The sequence below is a fragment of the Danio aesculapii genome, chromosome 6 (genome assembly GCF_903798145.1).
Source record: "Danio aesculapii chromosome 6, fDanAes4.1, whole genome shotgun sequence".
Classification (NCBI taxonomy): domain Eukaryota; kingdom Metazoa; phylum Chordata; class Actinopteri; order Cypriniformes; family Danionidae; genus Danio; species Danio aesculapii.
The window spans coordinates 54,946,814-54,972,570 of NC_079440.1; the positions used below are offsets into that span (position 1 = coordinate 54,946,814).

The 25,757-nt window shown below is 39.3% G+C and overlaps 1 protein-coding gene across 1 annotated transcript in view; it reads right to left on the minus strand.

Annotated features, from left to right (window-relative positions):
• Nucleotides 1–25,757, minus strand: part of mmp24 (matrix metallopeptidase 24) — a 79,704-nt gene that overhangs the window by 11,031 nt on the left and 42,916 nt on the right. Inside the window, exons 5-8 of the mRNA XM_056460545.1 lie at nucleotides 17,777–17,938; nucleotides 16,297–16,514; nucleotides 11,933–12,071; nucleotides 1,198–1,464 (exon numbers count right to left, since the gene is read on the minus strand). Of these exons, the coding sequence (XP_056316520.1) occupies nucleotides 1,198–1,464; nucleotides 11,933–12,071; nucleotides 16,297–16,514; nucleotides 17,777–17,938 (786 nt within the window). The remainder of the gene's footprint in view (nucleotides 1–1,197; nucleotides 1,465–11,932; nucleotides 12,072–16,296; nucleotides 16,515–17,776; nucleotides 17,939–25,757) is intronic.

Consider the following 25,757-nt stretch of genomic DNA (forward strand, 5'->3'; position numbering starts at 1 on the left):
TCAACTTATACTACAGTTACCACGCCTCAAGGTATTGTATTCAAAGACATTTATAAGGTCCTGTGTAAAGAACTAGTTTTATGGTAAGAGCTCAAACATGCTGCATGTTAAAGAAACACTAAATGTGTTCTCTCCATTTTCATTTACAAGTCTCCTAGTGTTAAACTATTGAGTTTTGCCATTTTTAAATCCATTTATTCATTCCCCAGGTTTGACGGGAGAATCTTTAGCTTAGCTTAGCATCAATCATTGAATCAGATTAGACCATTAGCATCTCAAAAAATTTAAAACGCCTATTTAAAGCTTGACTCTTCTTTAGTTAGATTGTGCACTAAGAATGATGGAAAATTAATGGTTCCTGTTTTCTAGGTTGATACGACTAGGAACTATGCTCTCATTCTGGCGTAATAATCAAGGAAATTTGCTGCCGTACCATAGCTGCAGCAGGTGCAATGATATTACGCAGCATTGTTACTTAGTTTTATTAACTGGGACCATTTTCAGGTGCTGCTCAAGGGTTTATTCTGCAGTAACAACCTCCAGGATGTACACAAAACATTCTTCTGAGCCGTTATATATTGGATTACTTCTTTGATGCAAAGCAGAAATGAAAACGGCTGAATGGAGCATACACTAACAAATGTGTTATTCAGTCACAAGATGGCGCCAAACACTCAAAAAACAGCGGTTTGACAGACAAGCATATAAATATGGATGTGAACACAGTCACTGAAAGTCAAGATGATTGAAAGTACCCAGTGTTATTAGTTTCAGTGGTTGTCATCTGGGAATAACATACCTTAAAACAGTGTTTCTCAACCACGTTCCTGGAGGACCACCAGTTCTGCACATTTACCCTGTCTCCTTAATAAAACACCTGATTCAGATCATCAGCTCATTAGCAGACTAAGTAGACTGAAAGACCTGTACTGGGTGTGACAGACAAAGGAGACATTCAAAACATGCAGTGCTGGTGGTCCTCCAGTAACGTGGTTGAGAAACACTGCCTTAGAATGTCCTGACTGACCAATCAGAATCAAGTATTCAATAATGGCTTTTAAAGTTGTGATAAGTACCCATGCTCCACTGATTAAAAAGAAGGCAACTTCTCAAACCATAGAGAAGGAACTGCCTACTGTATACATGTCTGATTTCCACATTTAATATAAATAAGATATTCTATACTCAATAACTTACATCCTTCTCGACTGACGAAGGCTCCTTGTGGCCCATCAGGGATGCCCTTCCAGATGCTGATGGGTTTGGGATAGCCCGGGTCAGTGGTGCGCTTCTCCTCATTGTATCGCCAGTACTGGTCACCCTTGAAGAAGTAGGTTTTTCCCACCGATTCCCAGCGTAAGGCTGTGTCGATGCCATCACTGGGCAAATAGCTGCCCAACTCCACCAGGCTGTGCGGGTAACCGGGCTCTGCTGTAACCTCCTTAAAGATCCAATATTTGTCCCCTAGAGTCAAAACAAGAGGCAAAGGTTAGTAGTATTAAGTAGCAAATTATAATTAGTCTGTAATTGAGTAGTTTTTCTCAAGAATTGTACTTTACTAAGTAGTTTTACTCCATATAACAAAATAATCTTAAGCCAGAAACTAAGCTTTTTTTGCACTGCAACTGATGATCAACAGTAAAAATGACAAATGTGACCTCTTTCCAACAGGGAAAACCAGCAACACTCAAGAATGCATGCTAATATGGTGTCAAGGCTTTGCAATCAAAAAATGTCATTATAATGGAAGTCAATGGGGCAAAAACAGCCACCAACCCAATGAAAGGGTAGCAAATTTGCCCTGAGTGTATTGTTAAATTTTTGAAAAATTTCAATGCATTCTCCCAAAATATGTGTCAAATAAGATTTGTCACCAAAAATCCTTCCATTTGCTGAAACACAGACAAAGTAGTGGCCAATTTTGTCAGCCCAGAGTGGACATATCAACAAGACATAAGGGTTAAAAATGTGTATATGTGCAAAAAAAAAAATCATTTTATATCAGTACTATAGGTAAAAACAAATCTGCACCATACACTCTCAGAAAAAAGGCACACGGTGGTACAAATAATGTTCCTTAAAAACAGTTTTGTACTTTTGTAAAAGTTGTACATTATATAGTACAGAAAAGACCTCTTATTAGATTAGATTAGATTAGATTCAACTTTATTGTCATTACACATGTACAAGTACAAGGCAACGAAATGCAGTTTCGGTCTAACCAGCAGTGCAATAGCAGCAAGTGCAGGATATAGGTATAAATTATAAAGTGCAGTTATAGAAAAACTATGGTAATATTTACAGATGGATGTACTATCAACATTATATACAGGTTGTATTAGCTATGAACAGATTTACAATAAATGAATATATGTAGAGGATGATATTAATAATCAGGAGTGTGCAGATAGATTAACAATTACAAATGATACTGTTGTGTAGTTTTATGGTACAATTGAAAAGAAGGTGCACAATTGTTATCATAATAAAGGTACATAAGTGTTGGACAACTCCTACTTTATTACAATATCTGAAAATAAATATGACTGGCGAGCAAAGTGATTTTATGAATAATTTCCATATTAAAACATGAATCATTATTTAAACGCAAATAATACACTAATTATTAAGTTCTATAATACAAAACAACTGGTAAAACAAAACTATAGGTATTGTAGACTAAACATTTAAGGCATTTTTATAAACATTATAAGCATTTTCTGATAAATACAGTTTCTTTATTGATATCCACACCTTTTGGCGTTTGCTTTCCACTACACACATGAGCTGGCAAAAGTCCTGCATATGCAAAGTGTTCATGCAGACATTTAAGTATTGTAAAACTAATCAAACATTGTGCATATCTCATTACAATACTATTGCAGAATTCTATTTCTACTTTAAAATGAAGTAAATTAAATGAACTGTTAAGTGATTACAAAGGTATTGTGTGAAAATTGGAGAAAAAAAGTTTTATATTGTAGATGGGAGAATGTGTTTCTGTAACAATTTTGTGACATACTTAGCAAAAAATAGATCTTTTGATTTATGTTAAAGTATTTTTTATTCTTTATTGTAAATGGAAAAGCTGCATTTACACAGAAAGAAACTTTTTTTATAAAAACATTATTTAATAAATGCATTTGATGTTTTATATTTACTGAAAATAAATTGACCCATTTTGGATTTAGCAAAATGCCTTTAAATAGTTCTTGAATGAACACATTCGACACTGTTAATGTACAGAGTGTCTTGTCACTGTAGTGGTACCGTAATGGATCAGATATGTGTTATGAAGCGGACAGGAGACAGAGGTAAGGAAACGTTAGGGTGTTTATTAAATGACAACAAGGAGCACATGAAGGATAGCCAGGAGGATCAGGAATGATGTTGGGGTCTTTTCCTCCGTGACTGGGTAACAGGAATACACGAGGATGGACAGCACACACCAGATACAGCTGACAGAGGATGACACAGACTTGGAAGGACTGGAAGACAGGACGATTCGGGTGGACCAGGAAGACTAGGAGGAATACAAAGAGAACAGGTAAGTAAAGCGTTTGTTTTAGCTGAGGATGACTACGCTGAGTGGTCGCTCAGTTGTCCGCTTTCGTCGAGACGAGCCCGGACAATGAGCGACTGGAGTGCTGTGCTTTTATCTGGTGCTCGTGAATGTGATGCAGCTGTGTGCTCATTAGAAGTCAGGTGATGGTGATCTTCGTGAGTGGGGATCGTGAGAGCCTGACCAATCCGTGACAGTACCCCCCTCCCCAGGGCCCGCTCCTGAGGGCCGACACCTCCGACGCCGTGGTGGTCTCCCTCTGCCTCTAGGCGCTGGGAACTCAGGGTGGCTCTCATGAAACTCCACCATGAGACTAGGATCGAGAATATCAGCTCTGGGAACCCATGTCCTTTCTTCGGGGCCGTACCCTTCCCAGTCCACCAGGTACTCCAACTGGCCACCACGACGTCGGGAACGCAAGATCTCCTTCACTGCGTAGACGGCTCCTTCTTCTAGGAGCAGTGGAGGAGGGGGTTCCTCTTCGTGGTCAGGCTCTGTGGAGGGAAGAACAGGATCGTGATAGGGTTTCAGGAGTGATACGTGGAATGTAGGGTGAATACGGTAGTGAGAGGGTAATTGTAGTTTGTAGGTGACGGGGTTAACCTGTTCCACGATGGTGAAGGGACCAACAAATCGGGGACTTAACTTGCGAGAGGGCAGTCGCATGCGTATGTCCCGGGTGGATAGCCACACCTTTTGTCCGGGTGTGTATCTGGGTTCTTCAGACCTTCTTCTATCGGCGGTTACCTTGCTTCGACGGACTGCCCTCTGCAGATGTTGATGAGCCTCGTCCCAGACTCTCTCGCTCTCCCGGAACCAGTGATCCACTGCGGGGACATCAGATGGTTCGCCATCCCAGGGAAAGAGCGGTGGTTGGAAGCCCAGGACGCACTGGAATGGCGTGAGTCCGGTGGAGGGTTGCCGCAGTGAATTTTGGGCATATTCTGCCCAGCCCAAATACTGGCTCCAGGAGCTCTGGTGACCACTGCAGAAGGTCCTCAGGAACCGTCCCACCTCCTGAATCTTCCTCTCTGTCTGCCCGTTGGTTTGGGGATGATATCCAGAAGAGAGGCTGACGGCCACACCTAGGAGCTTGAAGAAGGCTTTCCATAGACGTGAGATGAACTGTGGACCTCTGTCCGACACAATATCTTCTGGAATACCAAATGACCTGAAGACTTGATTAAAGATATTGTCGGCTGTTTCAAAGGCTGTGGGAAGACCTTTCAGAGGGATTAGTTTGACAAACTTTGAGAATCTATCTACGATGACTAGAATACAGGTATTACCTTCTGACGAGGGGAGGTCAGTGATAAAGTCCACTCCTAGGTGTGACCAGGGACGGTTCGGAATCGGCAAGGGATGGAGCTTTCCAGCGGGTAGATGACGTGGGCTCTTGGATTGGGCACAGTCCTTACAGCCCTGAACATATTGCCTCACATCCCTTGCCATGTTTGGCCACCAGAATCGTTGGGATACTAGCGAGAGAGTATTGTTGATCCCTGGATGTCCAGTGCCTAGCGAGGTATGTAAGGAGTGGATCAGATCTACCCGGTGTTCAGGTGGTATGAACTGCCGATGAGGAGGGCATCCCGGCGGAGCAGGGGCTTCCGGAGTGGCAACGACTGGAGGAGCGTTCCAGGTGATCGGACAAATGGAGATGTGTTCGGGAAGAATCTTCGTTGGGAGTTCTTCATGATCGTGATGCTCGTGTAAACGAGAGAGAGCGTCTGCTCTTAGATTCTTGGGTCCTGGACGATAGGAAATGGAGAAATCAAAACGTGAGAAGAAAAGTGACCATCTGGCTTGACGTGGACATAGTCTCTTGGCCTCTTTGATATATTGGAGGTTTTTGTGATCTGTGATCACCTGGAACGGATGTTTGGCTCCCTCCAACCAGTGACGCCACTCCTCCAAGGCTAGCTTGATTGCTAGAAGCTCCCTGTCTCCTATGCTGTAATTCTGCTCCGCCGGGCTCAACTTCCGAGAGAAATAGGCACAGGGATGCAGTCGGGGCGGTGTATCATGATGTTGGGATAATACTGCCCCGACGCCGGTGGTGGATGCGTCCACTTCCACCACGAAAGGAAGATTTGGGTCAGGATGAGTCAGGAGTGGGGCCCTTGTGAACTCCTTCTTAAGAAGGCGGAAGGCTGCGGCTGCTTCTTTGGTCCACTCCAGTCCTTTGGGTTTACCCTTGAGGAGATTAGTGAGAGGTGATGTAATCCTGCTGTAGTCCTTGATAAACCGTCTATAAAAGTTAGCAAACCCAAGAAACCTCTGGAGCTCCTTAATGGAAGTGGGTTCTGACCAGGATAGAACAGCCTCAATTTTCTTCCCATCCATACGTATACCGGTTTGGTCAATGATGTATCCCAAGAAATGAATCGACTTCTGGTGGAATGAGCATTTCTCCGCTTTGAGGTAGAGGTGATGTTCTCTCAATGTGTGTAGGACCTCCGCAACGTGTTGGCGATGTTCGGCCTCACTCCGGGAGTAAATGAGGATGTCATCTATGTACACTATTACAAAGTGGTGAAGAAACTCCCGGAGGACTTCATGAATGAAGTTTTGGAATACGGAGGGGGCGTTGACCAGACCGTAAGGCATGACCTCATATTCATAGTGGCCAGTAGGGGTCACGAATGCTGTCTTCCATTGGTCCCCCTCACGTATTCTTATCAGATTATACGCGCTGCGGAGGTCCAATTTAGTGAAGACTTTAGCTTCTCGGAGCTGTTCCAAAGCGGCTGGTACCAGAGGAAGGGGATATCGGTATTTTACTGTACCGTTATTTAGGACCCTGTAGTCGATGCATGGACGCAGCCCTCCGTCCTTCTTGGCCACAAAGAAGAAGCTTGAGGCGGCTGGTGATTTTGAGTGACGTATGTACCCCTGACTCAGAGCCTCCCTTATGTAATCTTCCATTGCCTGATTCTCTGGAAGCGAGAGCGGGTAGATCCTACCTCTTGGCAACTGGGCATCTGGAACTAGGTCGATCGCGCAGTCCCATGGCCGATGCGGCGGTAGCTGGGAAGCTCTCTTGGGGCAGAAGACATCATGAAAGGAGCTGTACTCCTTAGGAATGTGGATAGACTGCTTCTCAGGAGGACTCTCGACCGATGTTGTAAACAAAGAAATGGGGTTCCGACCTTGAAGAGGGAGATTTGGAAAACAGGTAGGTGTACATCCAGATCCCCATTTCTTTATCTCTCCTGTGCCCCAAGAGATGATGGGATCGTGCTTCACCAGCCACGGGCGCCCTAGAATGATGTCCATATTTGCACCCTCCAGAACCAGAAATTGAATCCTCTCTTGATGTAACAACCCCACTTGAAGAAGGATGTCTTCGCATTGTCGATGGATACGGGTCGAAGATCGAGTACACTGGGTTATCGGTTGTATCTGGTATATATGCGAGGACGCCTCAGTACGTAGGTGGAGTTGACGACAGAGGGATTGGGAGATGAAGTTCCCTGCTGACCCGGAGTCGATGAGGGCTGTGACAAGGAGAGAAATAGAGGCAGTAGTTATTTGTACGGTGGTAGTAAGTGGTTTACATTGTTCAATATTCGTACTGAATACACTCACTGAAGTCCGAATGGGACGAAGGGGACACTCCATACGGGTGTGTCCACTGACACCGCAGTATAGACACAGACCCCGGGTCAGCCTCCTCTGTCGTTCCGCTGATGTCAGTCTTCCAGACTCTATTATCATGGGTTCTGGTTCTGGAGAGGCTGTTGACTCAGGCGATTGGAGGAGTGCAGACGAGGGGGTGATGGTGTCCTGTTGATAGGAACGGAGACGATCGGAACATCGGAGAGAATGTTGGATGAATCTCTCCAGACCCATAGTATCATCTAATGTGGCCAGCTGGATTCGGAGAGTGGGTTCCAAGCCGAGCCGGTACGTGGTCAACAACGATCTCTCATTCCATCCACTTGCAGCTGCTAGAGTGCGAAACCGGAGAGCATATTCCTGTGTAGATAGAGTACCTTGCTTTAGATGATACAGCTGCTCTCCAGCGGCTACTTCCCCATCAGAACGTCCAAACACCTCTTTGAAATACTCCGTGAAGGTAGTGATGGAATTCATGACCGGCCCGGCTTGGTTCCAGATCGTCTCAGCCCATTTAAGTGCAGGCCCAGAGAGTAGTGATACGATGTAGGCGATCTTTGACTTATCTGTGGGATATAGAGAAGGTTGCATTTCGAATATGAGGGAACATTGTAACAGAAAACCATTGCACTCCCCCGCTCCGCCTGAGTAGGGCGCTGGTCGGGCCATGGGACTGGAAGGAAGGGCCGAAGAAGAAACTGTGGAGGCGGAAGTGCTCGGTGCTGGTGGTGCGTTGGAAAGTGGAGCTGGTGGCTGTAGAATCCGCTTCAACTGGTCCACCAGCTCTTGAAAGTGATCGGGGGTGCTCATGTTGTCGTCGTTAAAGGTCCGGGCTTCTGTTATGAAGCGGACAGGAGACAGAGGTAAGGAAACGTTAGGGTGTTTATTAAATGACAACAAGGAGCACATGAAGGATAGCCAGGAGGATCAGGAATGATGTTGGGGTCTTTTCCTCCGTGACTGGGTAACAGGAATACACGAGGATGGACAGCACACACCAGATACAGCTGACAGAGGATGACACAGACTTGGAAGGACTGGAAGACAGGACGATTCGGGTGGACCAGGAAGACTAGGAGGAATACAAAGAGAACAGGTAAGTAAAGCGTTTGTTTTAGCTGAGGATGACTACGCTGAGTGGTCGCTCAGTTGTCCGCTTTCGTCGAGACGAGCCCGGACAATGAGCGACTGGAGTGCTGTGCTTTTATCTGGTGCTCGTGAATGTGATGCAGCTGTGTGCTCATTAGAAGTCAGGTGATGGTGATCTTCGTGAGTGGGGATCGTGAGAGCCTGACCAATCCGTGACAATATGTACCTTTGATGAAGGTACAATATTGTATCTGTATGTTTTAAAAACCAAAATATGATAATTTTTTTACTGTTGTTTTCAATAGGAGTGCGTTTTTATAATGATGGCCACATAACCTGGTGCTGAGCATACGTTTTTCACTCACTCAATGGACACGCAGCCTAAGATACACAGATTTTACATGTAAATGCATCAACCTGCTTTCAGTCAGATGTAGGTGCATATATTAATGTAATGTGTTCTCATATTAAATTAACCTCACATTTTAAATTTATAGTCCATGTATGGCAAATAATTTAACTTGCACTCAGAAACACCCTTAACAGAAAATGGCACTGATGTAAGCTACATTTTTAATTTGCAGGGTATATGGGGAAGATATAGTTATTAAATCATTCTGAATATGAAAGAAGAGAGCGCAGAGAAAATGTATATTGTTGGAATCACTTTCAGGATTATTATTTTTCCAGCTGAGAAATTTTTTTTAACAGCCAATCAGAGTCAGTCCTGCTTTAAAGAGCTTGAGCATTTAAAGTGACAAACCAGGCCTTTGTGTTATTACAAAATGCCAAAATATGATTATTATTGAATCTTCTGCATCAGTTTATTATTTTAATCAACCATGATAGTACACTCCTGCATCTTGAAGAAAGATTTCTGCAACAAAAAAGGCCTAATATTAGTGAATTTGATGTTGCTAATTAAAATAAAATATTAATAAAAACTGTCCATTATGCAGTTTTTCAACAAAACGTGAAGATTTATCATGTTATGTACAAAACAAAAAACAAAAAGTCAAAATATGAGTGAAATTATGTTCTACCATTGTTCAGCAAAATATATTAATATAAACAAAACATGAAATTCTGATTTAAGATCAGTAAAAGAAAAAAATGATATTAAAAATGGTATTTTTAAAAATGATTTTACTGAGAAATGGCTATAAGCAAGTGTATTAAAGGATATTGGCAAAGTATAAAGATTCAAAATGAAAATGAATGACTCATTTGTGGCTGCACTGAGATCCCTGAATCGGGTATTTTGTCATTTCATTAAATAATTCACATCAAAATTGAGTTGAGTACTGTGAATTTTTAGTGAATGACAAATTATGAACTTTTCTACAACACAAAAATAAGCTATTTATTTTCACAACATCTAAAAATCTACACCACCTGACAAAAGTCATGTTGCCTTTTCATTTGGTATCAGAAGTGGCTTATATGAAAGGCAAAGGCCTCTAGATTACGTTTATTTTACCAAATAAAATATGATCATGCCTTGATTTTTAATTATTTAATTAGGACAGTAAGATCTGACTTTGATTAGACTAAAGTCTTGTCATTTAACAGAAATAATGTCCAGTATAGAATATAAAGTCATGGTGCAGTTGAAGCAGAATGAATATTGTGTATGACTCCCATGAGCTTGGAGGACTGCATCCATACATCTCTGCAATGACTCAAATCACTTATTAATAAAGTCATCTGGAATGACAAAGAAAGCGTTCTTGCAGGACTCCCAGAGTTCATCAAGATTCAGTGGATCCATCTTCAATGCCTCCTCCTTCATCTTACCCCAGACATGCTCAATAATGTTTAAGTCTGGTGACTGGGCTGGCCAATCCTGGTGCACCTTGACCTTCTTTGTTTTCAGGAACTTTGATGTGGAGGCTGAAGTATGAGAAGGAGTGCTATCCTGCTGAAGAATTTGCCCTCTCCTGTGGTTTGTAATGTAATGGGCAGCACAAATGTCTTGATTCCTCAGGCTGCTGATGTTGCTATTCACTCTGCAGATCTCTCGCACGCCCCCATACTGAATGATATTTCCTTCACCAAACTTAACTGATTTCTGTGAGAATCTTGGGTCCATGCTGGTTCCAGTAGGTCTTCTGCAGTATTTGTGATGATTGGGATGCAGTTCAACAGATGATTCATCTGAACTATCTACCTTCTGCCACTTTTCTAAATGATCAACTGGAAGTCAAGTTATCATTTGTTGCTCTTACAACTAGGATCGACCACAAGACTTTCGTCAGGTAGTGTAACAACCTGAAAATGACCCAGTTTGCATTTTATTTTCCCACGTTTCTACCACCAATTCCAACATTGAAATCAGTGCTAGACACAAGATAATGTAACACAAATAAAAATAGCTGACCGACCTTTTTTGTTTTATTCAAATGTTTTAGTTGCATGCACTATTATCTACTGCTGTACACTAAATACTGCATGCAAGACATCCAAAAAAAGAGTGTAACCCACCCACAAAAAGCATATTTACACAAAAAAAAAAGACAATGATTGCATTTAGACTGCAGCGTTATTTCAGCACAGCGATGCATTGTATATAGTTAATAAGACACAGATAAGCCAGCGTGAGTTGAGTTCATCAGCTCTTTATCTAGTAATACTGATGTGCATTTTCTCTGAGATATAACCATAAGGCATCCCGCGTGCTTGTTTTCTCATGAAGCATCACAGAGCAGGAGACTGGAGCTATAAATATCTCTCCTCGCGCAGCAAAGACTGAGCCGGGCTAATTTAATGAGAAAGAGGAGGACGGAGAGATCCAGAGAGAAGGAGGAACAGACAGAATAATAAAGTACCGAATGCATTGACTCCGGCTGTCGGGCCTCGATGGAGGATAAACACGGTGGAGAAATGCAGAGATTAATCCACACGTCTAACAGACATTTATTTACTCTTTAACTAAAACGGGACATAAAAATGGACTGATCTGGAAGCGTTTTGAGTTGAATCAGTTCCAAAGGTAACAGATGTTTAATGGATATGGCTTCATTTTATTATCTAGGCCATATTCCGGTGCTTAAATTTAGAGGCTTTTAATTCAGGATGTATTTATAGTTATTACAAATGACTTTAGAGTTATTAAAACAAGCCCGAGGCTGCGTTTTTCATGATAAAGGGGACCTGTTATGCAAAAATCATTTTAGACACAGTTGTGTGGCAAGAGTCTGTGAATATAACCAGCTTCTAATGGTAAATATTTATTAATTTTACTGTTTATAATCACACTTGATGAAAACAGTCCGCATAAACACTTTGATTGAGATTCTCCCTTTGTACGTGTCATCAGATTAGGAAAGCCCCGCCCACTAGTGACAATCTCTGCCTCATTAGCATACAATGTTAGTCTTGTTTTGGAATCTACCACTATGCTAACACATAGGCATTCGTAGCTCCGTCCTCTTTAGAAAAGAGCACAGTCTCATTTGAATTTAAAGCGACAGTCACCAAAACGGCACAGTTAGGATCAAAGCCTAAAAGGAGCAGTTTAAAGGAGTTAAAAAACATTATTTTGAGCTGAAATTCACACACTCATAGAACATCAGACTTATTTTACTTCTTGTAAAAAGTGGCATAATAGGTCCCCTTCAAGCTATTAATGCCTTTTTTGATATGGATCATAAATGTTACCTTTGAAGAACACAAATTTTCCGTCTGATCTCTCGTAAGCAGCGTCGATGCGATGAGGTAGACCCTTCCAGAAGTGGTCTATCAACATAGGATAGCCTTCTTGAACTTTGTTGTTGCGCAAACGCCAGAACCAGCGATCCTGTGATGAGTACAAGACATTACTCAGGTCACATATTTAATATCTTTAATTGAGTAAAATGAGTAAAATGTGTCCAGTATGGCTAATTTTGAAAACGTACCGCTATATACATTTCTGGACAGTACGTTTTTTGCAGTTTTTGTTTTCACAAATCCACATTGTGTACGCTTTTTCAGATCTCTAATTTCTCCCGCACCTGCTGTTCTCACCTAAATCCACCAGAGGATGCAATCGACTGAGACTGACTGACCGATCGACTGACCCACCCTCCTCCACTGTCCCTAAACCCAACCAATAGTGTTTTCAAAAGCACCCATTGACAAGAGCCAACTCACTTCCCTAAACCCAACCGACAGTTTTAAAAAACCAATCCAGAATAATAAAAGTCCTCATCTGATTTTAACATATTTTCAGATTTTACCACATTCTCACTCTGTTATTTACTTGTTTATTTTATTTTTTGGCTTTTGTTTTTGTCTTAATCGCTTTCTGAAACAGTTTCTTTGCCGCACTCGAACCCCATTGTCATGGTTTGTCTCAAAAATTAAGTCGCACCCACTAATTATAAGCACCGTTTCTACAAGTTTTATATTAACATATTTATTGCATTTGAAATTAACACTAATCAAAACTAACAAGCAAAAAAAACATATATGCATGCGTGAGGAGAATATCTCTCAACCAAACCGCATCATCACAAGAAAATACATTTTTATAACATAATTGAGTGACCAAAAGATACACGAACAGACCGCTCGACATGAATGAATCTGTTAACGATAACTGTGCTGTTCTCATGGATGGTGTCTGATATTTCACAGATGCTTTTGACATATACCTTATTTTTTGCATATGCCATTTTAATAGCAATACTGACCGGTCTTTTCATGAGCGGCAATATTAGTTTAATCATAGTTTGTGCAAGCCCTTTTGCGATGGTGTATGCTGTGTTAAATTTTAACGTTTACATATAGCTTCCACTTGTACGGCTGACAGCATCTGGCGATAAAATGAAGGATTAAACAGAACCTCACGTGCTTAAAATGTGTAGATGTGACAATCAGTTACCTGAAAATTCCGTCCAACAGACTTTACAGTGAATGCTTTAGTCATTTTCATAGTGGGCTTGAAGCCAATGGAAGTCTTTTATCCACTCTTGGAAAAATGTAGATGGTGGATTAACATTTAGCACATTATCAGTAATCAGACGTGCCATTATTTGTAACTTTAGGTGGTTTCTAAAACAAAATCTGTCAGTGTTGTTTTCATTCTCATTTTCAGCGCTTTACATTTTCGCGGTTGTGGCTCTCCCTCTATACAAAGGCAGAAGACGTTGACTGAGTGATTGACAGCTGATTTTAACCAATCCATTCATGTTCAGTTCTAGAGCAGCGGGCCAATAAGAAGAGCGCGAAGGCGGGGCAAACATTGCGGGCTTTGATTACTGCAGCAAGCTGACATGACAACAGTTTTAAACTGTTCCTGAGCGCTGCGTTTCAAGTGCAAAGATGCATTCTGCGTGAATGTGTCCTGAATCCGCGCACGTGGTGAACATTTTGCAGTGAAAACTGGTCACACGCAATAATTTCCCGCACTCGCACAAATGCTCCCAAATATATTTTGAGGTCACATACATAAAATTTCTGGCGCATTTGCGAACAAAACGGTCACAATTTCGAGCCCTGTAAGCGGCCGGCTGATAAGAGCGAAAAGGAACGGCATCATACAGCCCTGTAGCGTTCGTTTTAAAGACGACATGCAGCCATACATACTTCTGGCTACATATTTCACGATCTCCAGAAATATATATAAGGCTACGTTTTTAGAATGAGCCTATGTTGCATAAATAGGTCACACTTTACAACAGGGTTCCATTAGTTAATGTCAGTATTTATTAACATGGACTAATAATGTAAAGATTCTACTATAGCATTTATTAATCAGAGTCCAGCATTTACTAATGCATTATTAAGATCTAACTGTATGCTTGTTGCTGCACTGTGAATTAGCAAGAGCTAACAATGAGTAACTTCTTGATTTCCTTTAACTAATGTTAACACAGATGAATATATTATGTAATATATTGCTTATTGGGTGTTCATGTTAGTAAATATACATTAACTAATGGAATCTTACTGTACAGTGTTAACAATAAATAAATGGAAAATGTTATTAGGCATCATAAGTGATATTAAGCATCATAACATTATAATATACAGTGTTTAAAAATTGATACATACAAAAAAGGATAATAATAGCGTCATTAAATGATGGAAGGTGAGCTGAGCATGCACAATTAAATACTGGCTGATATTTATTCTGAATGACCTGAAATTCATACATTAAAAATAATATCTCGAATAACAAACCTGCTCATTCATTTCCCTTTGGGTTAGTCCCTTTATTTGTCAGGGAATGAGTGTTATCCACTGAGCCACCATGTCGCATAACAAATCTGTAATAATCTCATCTTTATGTAATGCGGATACATTGTGCATAACCACTTTCGAGACATTTTATTATAGTTCACTAAAACTAAAAACATCTTTAAAAACAACAACAATGATAAACTGTTCATTACTTCAGCTAGTTAACAAAGGAGATATTTCCAATTTTCTCACTCAAATGAAAATAAATCAAATTTATTTCGACAAAACAATTTAGGAAAATAATAAAGTAGAAAAGTAAAGTTCGTACACAAACTTTATGGTGGCTTGAGAAAGCAGAGTCTGAAAGTTTGAAGAAGCTTAAAGTTTAAATCAATTATGTAGTTTTTAAGATGTTTGAAACAGCTGGCATAGATAGAGAACTACGTATATATATTAGCAAGTTTCTAGAATGGATTGGCATGTTTCTTGCTAGGGTGTTCTAAGTGGTTACTTAGGCGTTGTTAGGCAGTTGCTAGGGTGTTCTTGGTGCTTGCTAAGAAGTTCTGATTGGTTGCTCTTGGGTTCTAGGTGGTTGCTAAGGTGTTCTAGGTGGTCGCTAAGACATTGCTAGATTGTTGCTAGGGTTTTCTAGGTAGTTACTAAAGTGTTGCAAGGTTGTTGCTAAGGTGTTGTGAATGGTTGCTAGGTGGTTGCTAAGGTGTTGCTAGGTGGTTGCCTAGGTGTTCTATGAGGTTGCTAAGGCGTTGCTAGGTGGTTGCAAGGGTGTTCTGGGTGGTTACTGGGTGGTTGCTAAGGCGTTGCTAGGCGGTTTCTTAGGTGTTGCTAGTCCGATGCTAAAGTGTTGCTAGATAGTTTCTTAGGCATTGCTAAGGCATTGCTGGGTGGTTGCTAAGGTGTTGCTAGGCAGTTGCTAGGGTGTTCTGAGTGGTTGCTAAGACATTGCTAGTCAATTGCTAAGGCGTTGCTAGGTGGATGTTAAGGTGTTGTTAGGCGGTTGCTAAGTTGTTGCTAGACGGTTGCTAAGGCATTACTAAGGCGTTGCTAGGTGGTTGCTAAGGTGTTGCTAGTCAGTTGCTAGGGTTGTTCTGAGTGGTTGCTAAGACATTGCTAGGTGGTTGCTAAGGTATTGCTAAGTGCATGTTAAGGTATTCTGAGTGGTTGCTAGGCAGTTGATTACATAAATTAGCATGTTTCTAGTGTCAAATAGTATTATGCTAGCCTGTTTCTAACACAAATTAGCATGTTGCTAGTATGTTTCTAGTTTAAACTACCATGTTGTTAGCACAAATTTAGTATGAATTAGCATGCTGCTAGTAGCCTATGATTAGTATGTTGTTAGTATAAATCAGTATGTTAGTATGTCCAATGTAAAGTCCATGGCAGATTTTTACAATGGAAGCCTATGGGACAGTTGCTAAGGTGCCATAAGTCCAGATAGAGACTGTTGTTTTGTTTTTACCTTATGATTAAAGTTGTTGCACGTCTGCTGGTTCCCGCCTCTGAATGAGCGAGTTTTAGCTACTTGTACATTAAGGAAGCGTTCAAAAAAAACAAAAACACCAGCGAAGAAACTCGACACAGATGAACATAAAAACCTTCTGCCAGCTAACGTTTCGGAAATGTTATTGCAGAGCAACACAAACAGTGCGCAGAAGTATAAATGCACAGTTACATGCAAGGCATTCACCGTGGGTCACGCCGATCACTCAATGCAGAAATCAGCCGTGTGTACTGTATTTTAGCGATTATAATACCTATTATTATTATTATTTGATCAAGCTCTGCTAATATTGGAAAGAGAATTGATTGAATTGATTGAGAATTGATTGACTCACCTTAAAAACAAACATCTCCCGCCGAAAGAAGGCCACAGTGTTGAAGTTGCCATCGCAGATGTTGGGTTTTCCATGTCCCGGAGAGGACGGCCGATCTCCAGCTGACGGGCGCCCGGGTCGAGACTGACGCTCATGTTTGCGCTCGGAGGTGGAGTGTGGGCGGCGTGCAGGGAATGTAGGAAGAGGACGCGTGGGCTCCAGCATGGCTGTCGGTATACCTGAACAACAACAGGGTTCCCACTTTTTAAAGCACCATTCATTTTAAATCAAGCATCTCTGTAATTCACATCCCAGCATATGAAGCGCCATGAAAGTCCATATCACTTACAATATTGACATTATTAGAGTATTTTTTAAAAATTGACTGTTTTAAATGATCATGTTTAATAAAACTTGTTGAATTCAGAACTGGGGACATTCAAATGCGGCTTGTGAGAAATGGATCAAGTGTGCATTATTTGTCAGTGATATTGTACAAGATTGAAATGTTTTAATTTAAGAATTTCTCAGTTTCTTTTGTTCTGTTTATGATGATTGAAAGCAAAAGCCATAAACAGATTTAATTTCACATTTAATTCAAGCACTTTTAAGGACCTGACTTTGTTTTTAAGTACTTTCCAGGCCTTGAATCCATATGTCTGAAATTCAAGTACTTTTAAATAAGAGCATGCTACTCTGCAGCGCGAGTTTTCTCCACCACATCTATCAGCTGTAATATCCGCACATATAGGCTGTAACCGCAGCTGTCTATGCATATTCGCGTCACTCATCGGTGAATACTAACCGTTAGAGGCAGTCGCAGCCTTTTCTGTTAAACACATGAACACAATGACCAATCATAGGCGTTTAACAACTCGCTGGACAACACTCAAAAGCGTCATAATATTTACATTTGTTTATTTGCTTAAAGTGCACATGTTGTTCTGTGCATGTACTTGAGTTCCTAGACAAGTCTGTCTTAGTACATGATGTAACTACAGGAGAGTCAAGCTTTGAATGGGAAAATTTTGGTCAAATATTTGAGCGAGATGCTAATGGTCTAATCCGATTCAATGATCTATGCTAAGCTAAGCTAAAAATGCTCCCGCCAGACATAGAGATTTGCTGAATGGATTTAAAAATGGTAAAACTCAACAGTTTAACTCTAAGTGACTTGTCAAATGAGCCTATTTCTAAAAAAGGTGGAACGTTCTATTAAGTTGGTAACTCAATCACTTTTAAAGTCAATCACTTTAAAAGCAATGGATTTAGTCACTTCTTCAACTTTGGGACTTGTAGAGCTGCGCATCGATGGATCTGATCTTCAGTGTTTGGACTTTCAGCAGTGAAAATTAAACCACACTGAACTAAACTGAACTAAACTGAACTTAAACTTTGAAAACTGGACTGACACAGTTTAAATTTACTAGAACTTCTATGTTAAGCTGCTTTGACACAATCTACATTGTCACTTTGTACATGGCAGAGATCATGACTGTACCGTAGATTTTCTGGATCCCCTGAAGGTCGTCTAGAGGCAGTTTGAAGTTGTGTGTCTCCATGTATTGGTAGAAGGGGGCCATGATTGCACTGGGGTCACTTGAATGCTCCAGACCCAATGCATGTCCCAGTTCATGAACAGCCACCAGGAAAAGGTCATTGCCTGAAAGATAAAGACTAACCGTCAAATATATCTTTCACTAATCAGAATTTGTGCTCCCACATAGAAGATAAACAGCAAAATAGTAAACACAACCTGTCATGATCATCCATTTATCGCTGCAGATATATACAGTATATATATATATATATATATATATATATAGTTTAAATCAGAATTATTAGCCCCCCTTTCTAATTTTTTTCTTTTTTAAATATTTCCCAAATCATGATAAACCGAGCAAGGAAATTTTCACAGTATGTCAGATAATATTTTTTATTCTGGAGAAGTCTTACTTGTTTTATTTCGGCTAGAATAAAAGCAGTTTTTAATTTTTTTAAACCATTTTAAGGTCAAAATGATTAGCGCCTTTAAGAAATTTAGTTCTTGATTGTCTATAGAACAAACCATCGCCTAATTACCCTAACTTGCCCAGTTTCCTAGTTAAGCCTTTAAATTTCACTTTAAGCTGAATACTAGTATCTTAAAAAATATCTAGTAAAATATTATTTACTGTCATCATGGAGAAGATAAAATAAATCAGTAATGAGTTATTAAAACTATTATGTTTAGAAATGTGTTAAAAAAATCTACAGGGGGTAATAATTCAGAAGGGCTAATAATTCTGACTTCAACTGTATATATTTTGTTCAATGAAGGATGCATACTGTATCTAAGGACAGTCAATAGACAGTCAATAGTTCATTTAAAATTTTCTCACTGGTTACAGCAGGGAAAAATAGTAGTAGTAAGTGTACATCTGTGTTCTTTTGTTGCCACAATGTTATTTCATTTTTTTCTTCAGTTTTTACACATTGAATTACTGAAGTATATGCTATAATTATATAACAATATATAATAATATTATATAATATAAAAAAATAAAATAAAAAAATTGGTTAATGGTAATCTATTCAAGGGTGACATTCATCACACAGAAAACAAAGTTTTTGAAGAGTTTATCAATATGAAACTGCAAGACTGGAACTGCATTACTCACACAAAAAATAGCTACTTCATCCTCTCTGTTAAACCCACATCTTTGATATAACTGATGTAAGGACTCCATATATTCACATAAATGCTGTTTAGCAAACAGTTTTCTGTAGAATCTACAGTAACTGGCAGCAGTTCACCAGTAACTTACTATAAATCAGTTACAGCAAAAATAATGAATTTACATTTACAGCACCATTTATTTAGCTGTATATGTATTTAAAGAACTTTATGCATTTATTTACTGTAAAATATACAGTAATTTTCAGTAACATACTGCATAATTGTCATACAGTAAAATAAACTAGCTGACAAAAAGTCTTGTCGCATATCCAAGTTTTAGGAACAACAAATAATAACTTGATTTCTAGTTGATCATTTGGAATCAGAAGTGGCTTATATGAAAGGCAAAGGCCTCTAGATTACGCTTATTTTACCAAAATAAAATATGATCTGCAATGACTCAAATCACTTATTAATAAAGTCATCTGGAATGGCAAAGAAAGCGTTCTTGCAGGACTCCCAGAGTTCATCAAGAGTCTTTGGATTCATCTTCAATGCCTCCTCCTTCATCTTATCCCAGACATGCTCAATAATGTTCATGTCTGGTGACTGGGCTGGCCAATCCTAAGTATGAGAAGGAGCGCTATCCTGCTGAAGAATTTGCCCTCTCCTGTGGTTTGTAATGTAATGGGCAGCACAAATATCTTGATACCTCAGGCTGTTGATGTTGCCATCCACTCTGCAGATCTCTTGCACGCCCCCATACTGAATGTAACCCCAAACCATGAATTGTCCTTTACCGAACTTGACTGATTTCTGTGAGAATCTTGGCTCCATGCTGGTTCCAATAGGTCTTCTGCAGTATTTGTGATGATTGGGATGCAGTTCAATCATTCAGATCATTCATCTGAACAATCAAACGGCTGCCACTTTTCTAAATGATCAACTAGAAGTCAAGTTATTATTTGTTGCTCTTACAACTGAGATCAACGACAAGACTTTTGTCAAGTAGTGTACAGTTCATATTACAGTTAAATATATTTTTGCATTTACAAAAATCTTTATGTAAGTAATCTTTTGGAAGGCTTGATAACATTTTTCTTATCTATTGAACAGTATTTAGTTCTGTGATCTTTTTTAAATATCTTATTTACATTTTATTCTGTGCTTATGAATATATACAACTCACAAAAAGAAAATGCTCTTTTACTTCAGTTAGTTTGACTAAACAGTGATCTTGAAAGGTAGGAAACTGTAGGTAGTTCTCTATTTTTTATCTCCACCGTATTAAGCATAAGCAGGCAAATTAACAATGCCAAGGCTCTGCATATCTGATGCATGAAGGTGCATGTTGTTAAAAAACAATCCCAAAATAATGAGCGCTCCCATAGAAATGCATCAAACGCTGAATCAGCAGCGTATAAATGTGTTCGTCCTATCATTAGAGGAATAGTTCACATATAGTTCAGCACACTTGGGATGTATAACAAGTAATGTGATACTTTTATGGTGCTTTGTCTCTGCTGGAGCTTGAGAGCATCCATCCCCCATTCACTTTCACTGTTAGCTCTAATGCACCAGGGAAGTTTTATATGCATATGTATATTACGCTGAAATTCAATGTCAGTTTCTGTAAAAGGCATGAAATCCAATTATGCTGTCCTCAATAACTAGGTGTAATCTATCTGGTTATAATTTTAGCAAGGAAATAAAGTAGTAAATGTGAATTTCACATGTTGAAAAAACTATATACATTGTAAAAATGTCTGTTAATTAGCAGTTTTGTGATTCACAAGTGTTTTGCGTTTATTTATGGTTGTAAATTGCATTATGGGATGTTGATTTCTGCTCTGTCGCCTTTTGATTTTATAAATTTCAACTCCACAGTTTAACAAAGTCACTTTTATTGATATTTTAGTAGTTTGAAATAATAGAAGAAATAATATATAGAAGGGGCGACATGGTGGCTCAGTGGTTAGCACTGTCACCTCACGGCAAGAAGGTCACTGGTTCCGGCTGGGTCAGTTGGCATTTCTGTGTGCAGTTTGCATGTTCTTCCCATGTTCGCGTGGGTTTCCTCCGAGTGCTCTGGTTTCCCTCACAATCCAAAGACATGCGCTATAGGTGAATTGAATAAACTAACTTGGCCGTAGTGTATGTGTGTGAATGAGTGTATGTGGGTGTTTCCCAGTACTGGGTTGCAGCTGGAAGGGCAGCTGCTGTGTAAAACATGTGTTAGATAAGTTGTCGGTTCATTCAGCTGTGGTGACCCCTGATGAATAAAGGGACTAAGCTGAAAGAAAATGAATGAATGAATAATATATAGTGAAATAAGACTGTAAAATAGGAGAAAATGCACTGGCAGCTTATTACAAGGGTTTTGTATCGTGATAGACAACATCAACCCAGAAAATATATCACTTTCAACTATTAAAAATGTAAATAAAAATCATAAAAAATAAAAACATTCATCACAAAATAAGGAAAACTGCTAATTTATGGATATTTTTTTACAGTGTATATAATTGAAGGCAAACATTATTAGCTTTCCAATGAAGTTTTTATTCATTTTCAAATATAGTGACGTTTTAACAGAGCAAGGACGTTTTCACAGTATTTCCCATTATATTTTTCTTCTGAAGAAAGCTTTAATTTTTGTGTAACATGTCTTTATTACGTTATACACGATTTTTAGTCTTATTTTTTAGTTTTGCTGTAATAAAAGCAGTTTTTTTTTACTTTTTAAGATCAATGTTATTAGTCCCGTCAAGATTGATCTTTTTCTTTTCGACTGGCTACAGAACAAACCACTGTTTGCAAGTTTTTATGTACTGTCATCATGACAAATACAAAAGATATTCGTTTTAAAATATGAGTTATTGAGACTATCATGATTAAAATATGATAGAATTTGTTAAAGAGCCCCTATTATAGGTTTTTGAAAGTGAGCTTCCACACAGTGTGTAACAGCTAAGTGAATGAAAACATCCAGCTGAGGTCTAAATCTGAAAGTGCACCTTGTTTAAAACTATATGCTGGTGTTTAACTGCATTGCTTTATTGCATTCCTTCATTGGGCTCTCACATACTTTGTGCTCCTTCATACTGCAGCAGTAGTGGGCAATTTGGTCCAATCAGTGCAGATTAGCTTCACGCTAAGGAGGGATTTGGGAATAAATGAATCGCTGAACGAACCATATGGGAGTCGCTGGGATAATTAGGTAAAAATAAATGCTTATTATAAGACAATGGAAGTGTTTTTTTTACCTTTCACGCATATCAGCCTGTTGTTGCAGACCCCAAAACCAAAATATGACCTTTTTAATGCAAAATAGGTGCTCTTTAAGTTGAAAATACATCAATTATGTTGTATATTTTAGTATACTGAAAATCTATAATTCATTATGCGACACATTTTATGATATGGTTTGTTATAATATACAAATAAGTAGCTACTTTAGTAAAAAGTCGTGCTTTCTGTGTATTTAAAAATCACGTTTAATTGCAGAGTCTTATATAAAAATATCTGTTTGGTCAGAATGAATGAATGAATCTACATGTTTGTTTTAAACGGATGGGAAAAATTTTAGCGATCACCTTTTGATCACTGTTAAGAAGACTAATTGGTCTGTAAATAGCGGGCACAGTATCATCTATGTCAAAATGCACAAATACGCTTCATACAAATAATCAGGAAACTTTTAACATTCAGTATGCAACAGAAGAGGAGCCAATACAGTTGCTTTGTCTTTATAGAGTTCTATTCCATACCCATCTGGAGCTGTGGTCTTAGTTAATCGCTCCCAAAACTTCACTAGCATCAAAGGGTTGTTCTAGTTCCTTTAAAGCACTATCACTGAGCTATGGATAAGTCACTTTATTGAGTTGTCTGTGCCCCATGTTGCTCATAACTGAACTGGTCGAAGAATAAAGATGCCTATAAAGTCATTGATCTCTTTACGATGCATTACCAAATCGCCATTGTGAGCTCTTATTTGATGGCACGGCTGGCCTGCACCCCTTTCAATATAATAAAGTCTGAAAATAAAATAAATGTATATATTTTTCCAAATGTGTTTACCTGAATTTGGCCTATTTTCTCTACACATTGCAGCACAGTTCACATAGTCGTGTGAAAAAGCACTGTTTGTACCCAGAATGCTAGAGGAACATGCTGTGCTGCTGTGGATGTTAGCATCCGCTTTTACCAGAGCATGACTCAGTGCAGACTGGCATGTTCAGATCCTCAGAAACACAGACGGGATGTGACACCATTTCACTCCCATCAAAGAAATAGGCTGATGTGCCGCTTGCCATCTATTGGTGCTACAAGCATTGTTAAGTTGTTCATGCTTCCAGATTTAAACGAGTACCCCAACAATGACTGAAGCCACAAAAAATTGAGGGTTCATTAAATGGCATAACATTTTATATGTGGCTGAAAAATCGGTGCATCTCTAATATCAACACACTTTTAGATTCTCATTGTTGACTTCTCACTGTGTCTCAATGATGCATCAAGCGCTTCATCAAGAGCACCGGCTGCGCAACGTGCGCCGCTCCGTAAAATTATTCTAATAATGAGTTTCTGTTCTCTCATCCTTCCGACTGAGTTTATTCTTTCGAGGTAAATACTTTAGATGCTGCGAATTGTTTGTAAAGCCTGTCTCATTGTGGTCAAAGTAGTTGATTAAATTAATACAGATGAAACTGACGGGCACATATGGATTGTCATTAACAGAAAATTACTCTGAAACTCATTTTATTTATATTAATATTTTATTTAACAGACCTGTTTGTCAGTTTGTGCACTGAAGCACATAAGCGAACCTTGTTTTGATGTTTTAGATAACTGACTAACAAATGCATTAAAATAACCAACAAATTATTCTAAACAAAATTCATTTCAAAAAGATAATTTTTCAGACAAAAATAATTGTATAGACATGCTTTCAGTTTCTCCGTCTCACTAGCGGCGAGTTTAGGCGAGGGAATGTTTATTAAGTAAAACTCGCCTTAGACGGTTTAGTTTAGTCTGCTTCAAACCTGCAGGAAAATATCAGGCTTTGCTAAAAGGCAGGTTTTTTATTTGAACTATTAGGGTCAATAGTGGTAGCCTAGTACAGTTTTCCAAGAAAAATCTTAATATCAAAAAAGGAAACATAAGCTGGACCACAACAGATCATGTCAATGTCATAACGAATGCTCAAATAATGTAGCCTAGTTTTACATTTACATTTACATTTAGTCATTTAGCAGACGCTTTTATCCAAAGCGACTTACAAATGAGGACAAGGAAGCAATTTACACAACTATAAGAGCAGCAGTGAACAAGTGCTATAGACAAGTTTCAGGTGTGTAAAGTCTAAGAAGCAAAACATTAGTAGAAATTTTTTTTTTTTTTTTTTTTTTTTTTTTTTTTGGAGAGAGAGAGAGAGAGAGAGAGAGAAAGAGGGCACAGTTAGTGGTATAGCCAGAGAGGCAATTGCAGATTAGGAGGAAAAGTGGAGACTAAACAGTTGCGTTTTTAGTCGTTTCTTGAAGACAGCAAGTGACTCGGCTGTTCTGATGTAGTTAGGGAGTTCATTCCACCAACTGGGCAGATTGAATGTGAGAGTTCGGGAAAGTGATTTCTTCCCTCTTTGGGATGGAACAACGAGGCGACGTTCATTCACAGAACGCAAGTTTCTGGAGGGCACATATATCTGCAGAAGTGAGAGCAGATACGAAGGAGCACAGCTAGTTTAAAGCAAGCATCATGTTTTTAGTTAGATTGTGTCTTCTGTCATAAAATGTAGGCCTTCTGTAAGGTTCTCCTCTCTCCACAGAAGAACGCTGGAGCTCAGACAGAGTGACCATTGGGTTATTAATCACCTCCCTGACTAAGGCCCTTCTCCCCCGATCACTCAGATTAGATGTCCGGACAGCTCTAGGAAGAGTCCTGGTAGTTCCAAACATCTTCCACTTATGGATGATGGAGGCCACTGTGCTCATTGGAACTTTCAGAGCAGAAATTTTTCTATAACCTTCCCCAGTCTTGTGCCTCGAGACAATCCTGTCTCAGAGGTCTACAGACAATTTCTTTGTCTTCATGCTTGGTTTGTGCTTTGACATGCACTGTCAACCCTGGGAGCTTATATAGACAGGTGTATGCCTTTTCAAATTATGTCCAATCAACTAAATTTACCACAGGTGAACTCCAATGAAGCTGCTGAAACATCTCAAGTATGATCAGTGGAAACAGAATGTACCTGAGCTCAATTTAGAGCTTCATGCCAAAGGCTGTGAATACGTCTGTGCATGTGATTTTTCAGCTTTTTTATTTTAATGAATTTGCAACAATTTCAAAAACTCTTTCTTCACATTGTCATTATGGGGCATTGTGTGTAGAATTTGGAGGAAATAAATTAATTTAATCCATTATGGAATAAGGCTGTAACATAAAAAATGTGGAAAACATGAAGTGGTATGAATACTTTCCGAATGCACTGTAAACTCTCCATCAGCCGCTGCATATAAACACACATCCAGCGTTTGCTGTAAAAACACATTGATCTGTATTCACTAGGGCTGATGTGGTGTGTGGAGGAATAAATTCGAACAGAAGTGTTTGTAGTAAATAAGGTAGAGATGTTGTGCTCTGTAAAGCGTGTACTTGAACTGCTGACACTGCTGAAGATAACACAGCAGATATGCAGCGCAGCGGAGGATAAACTGAAGGAGGAACGCAATGCTCTGTGTTTTCTGGATGTTTCCCCTGTGGCGCTTACTGATGCTCTCTGCTCCAGTTTACCACTGCTGAAAATCCCAGAGGATTCAGCTCT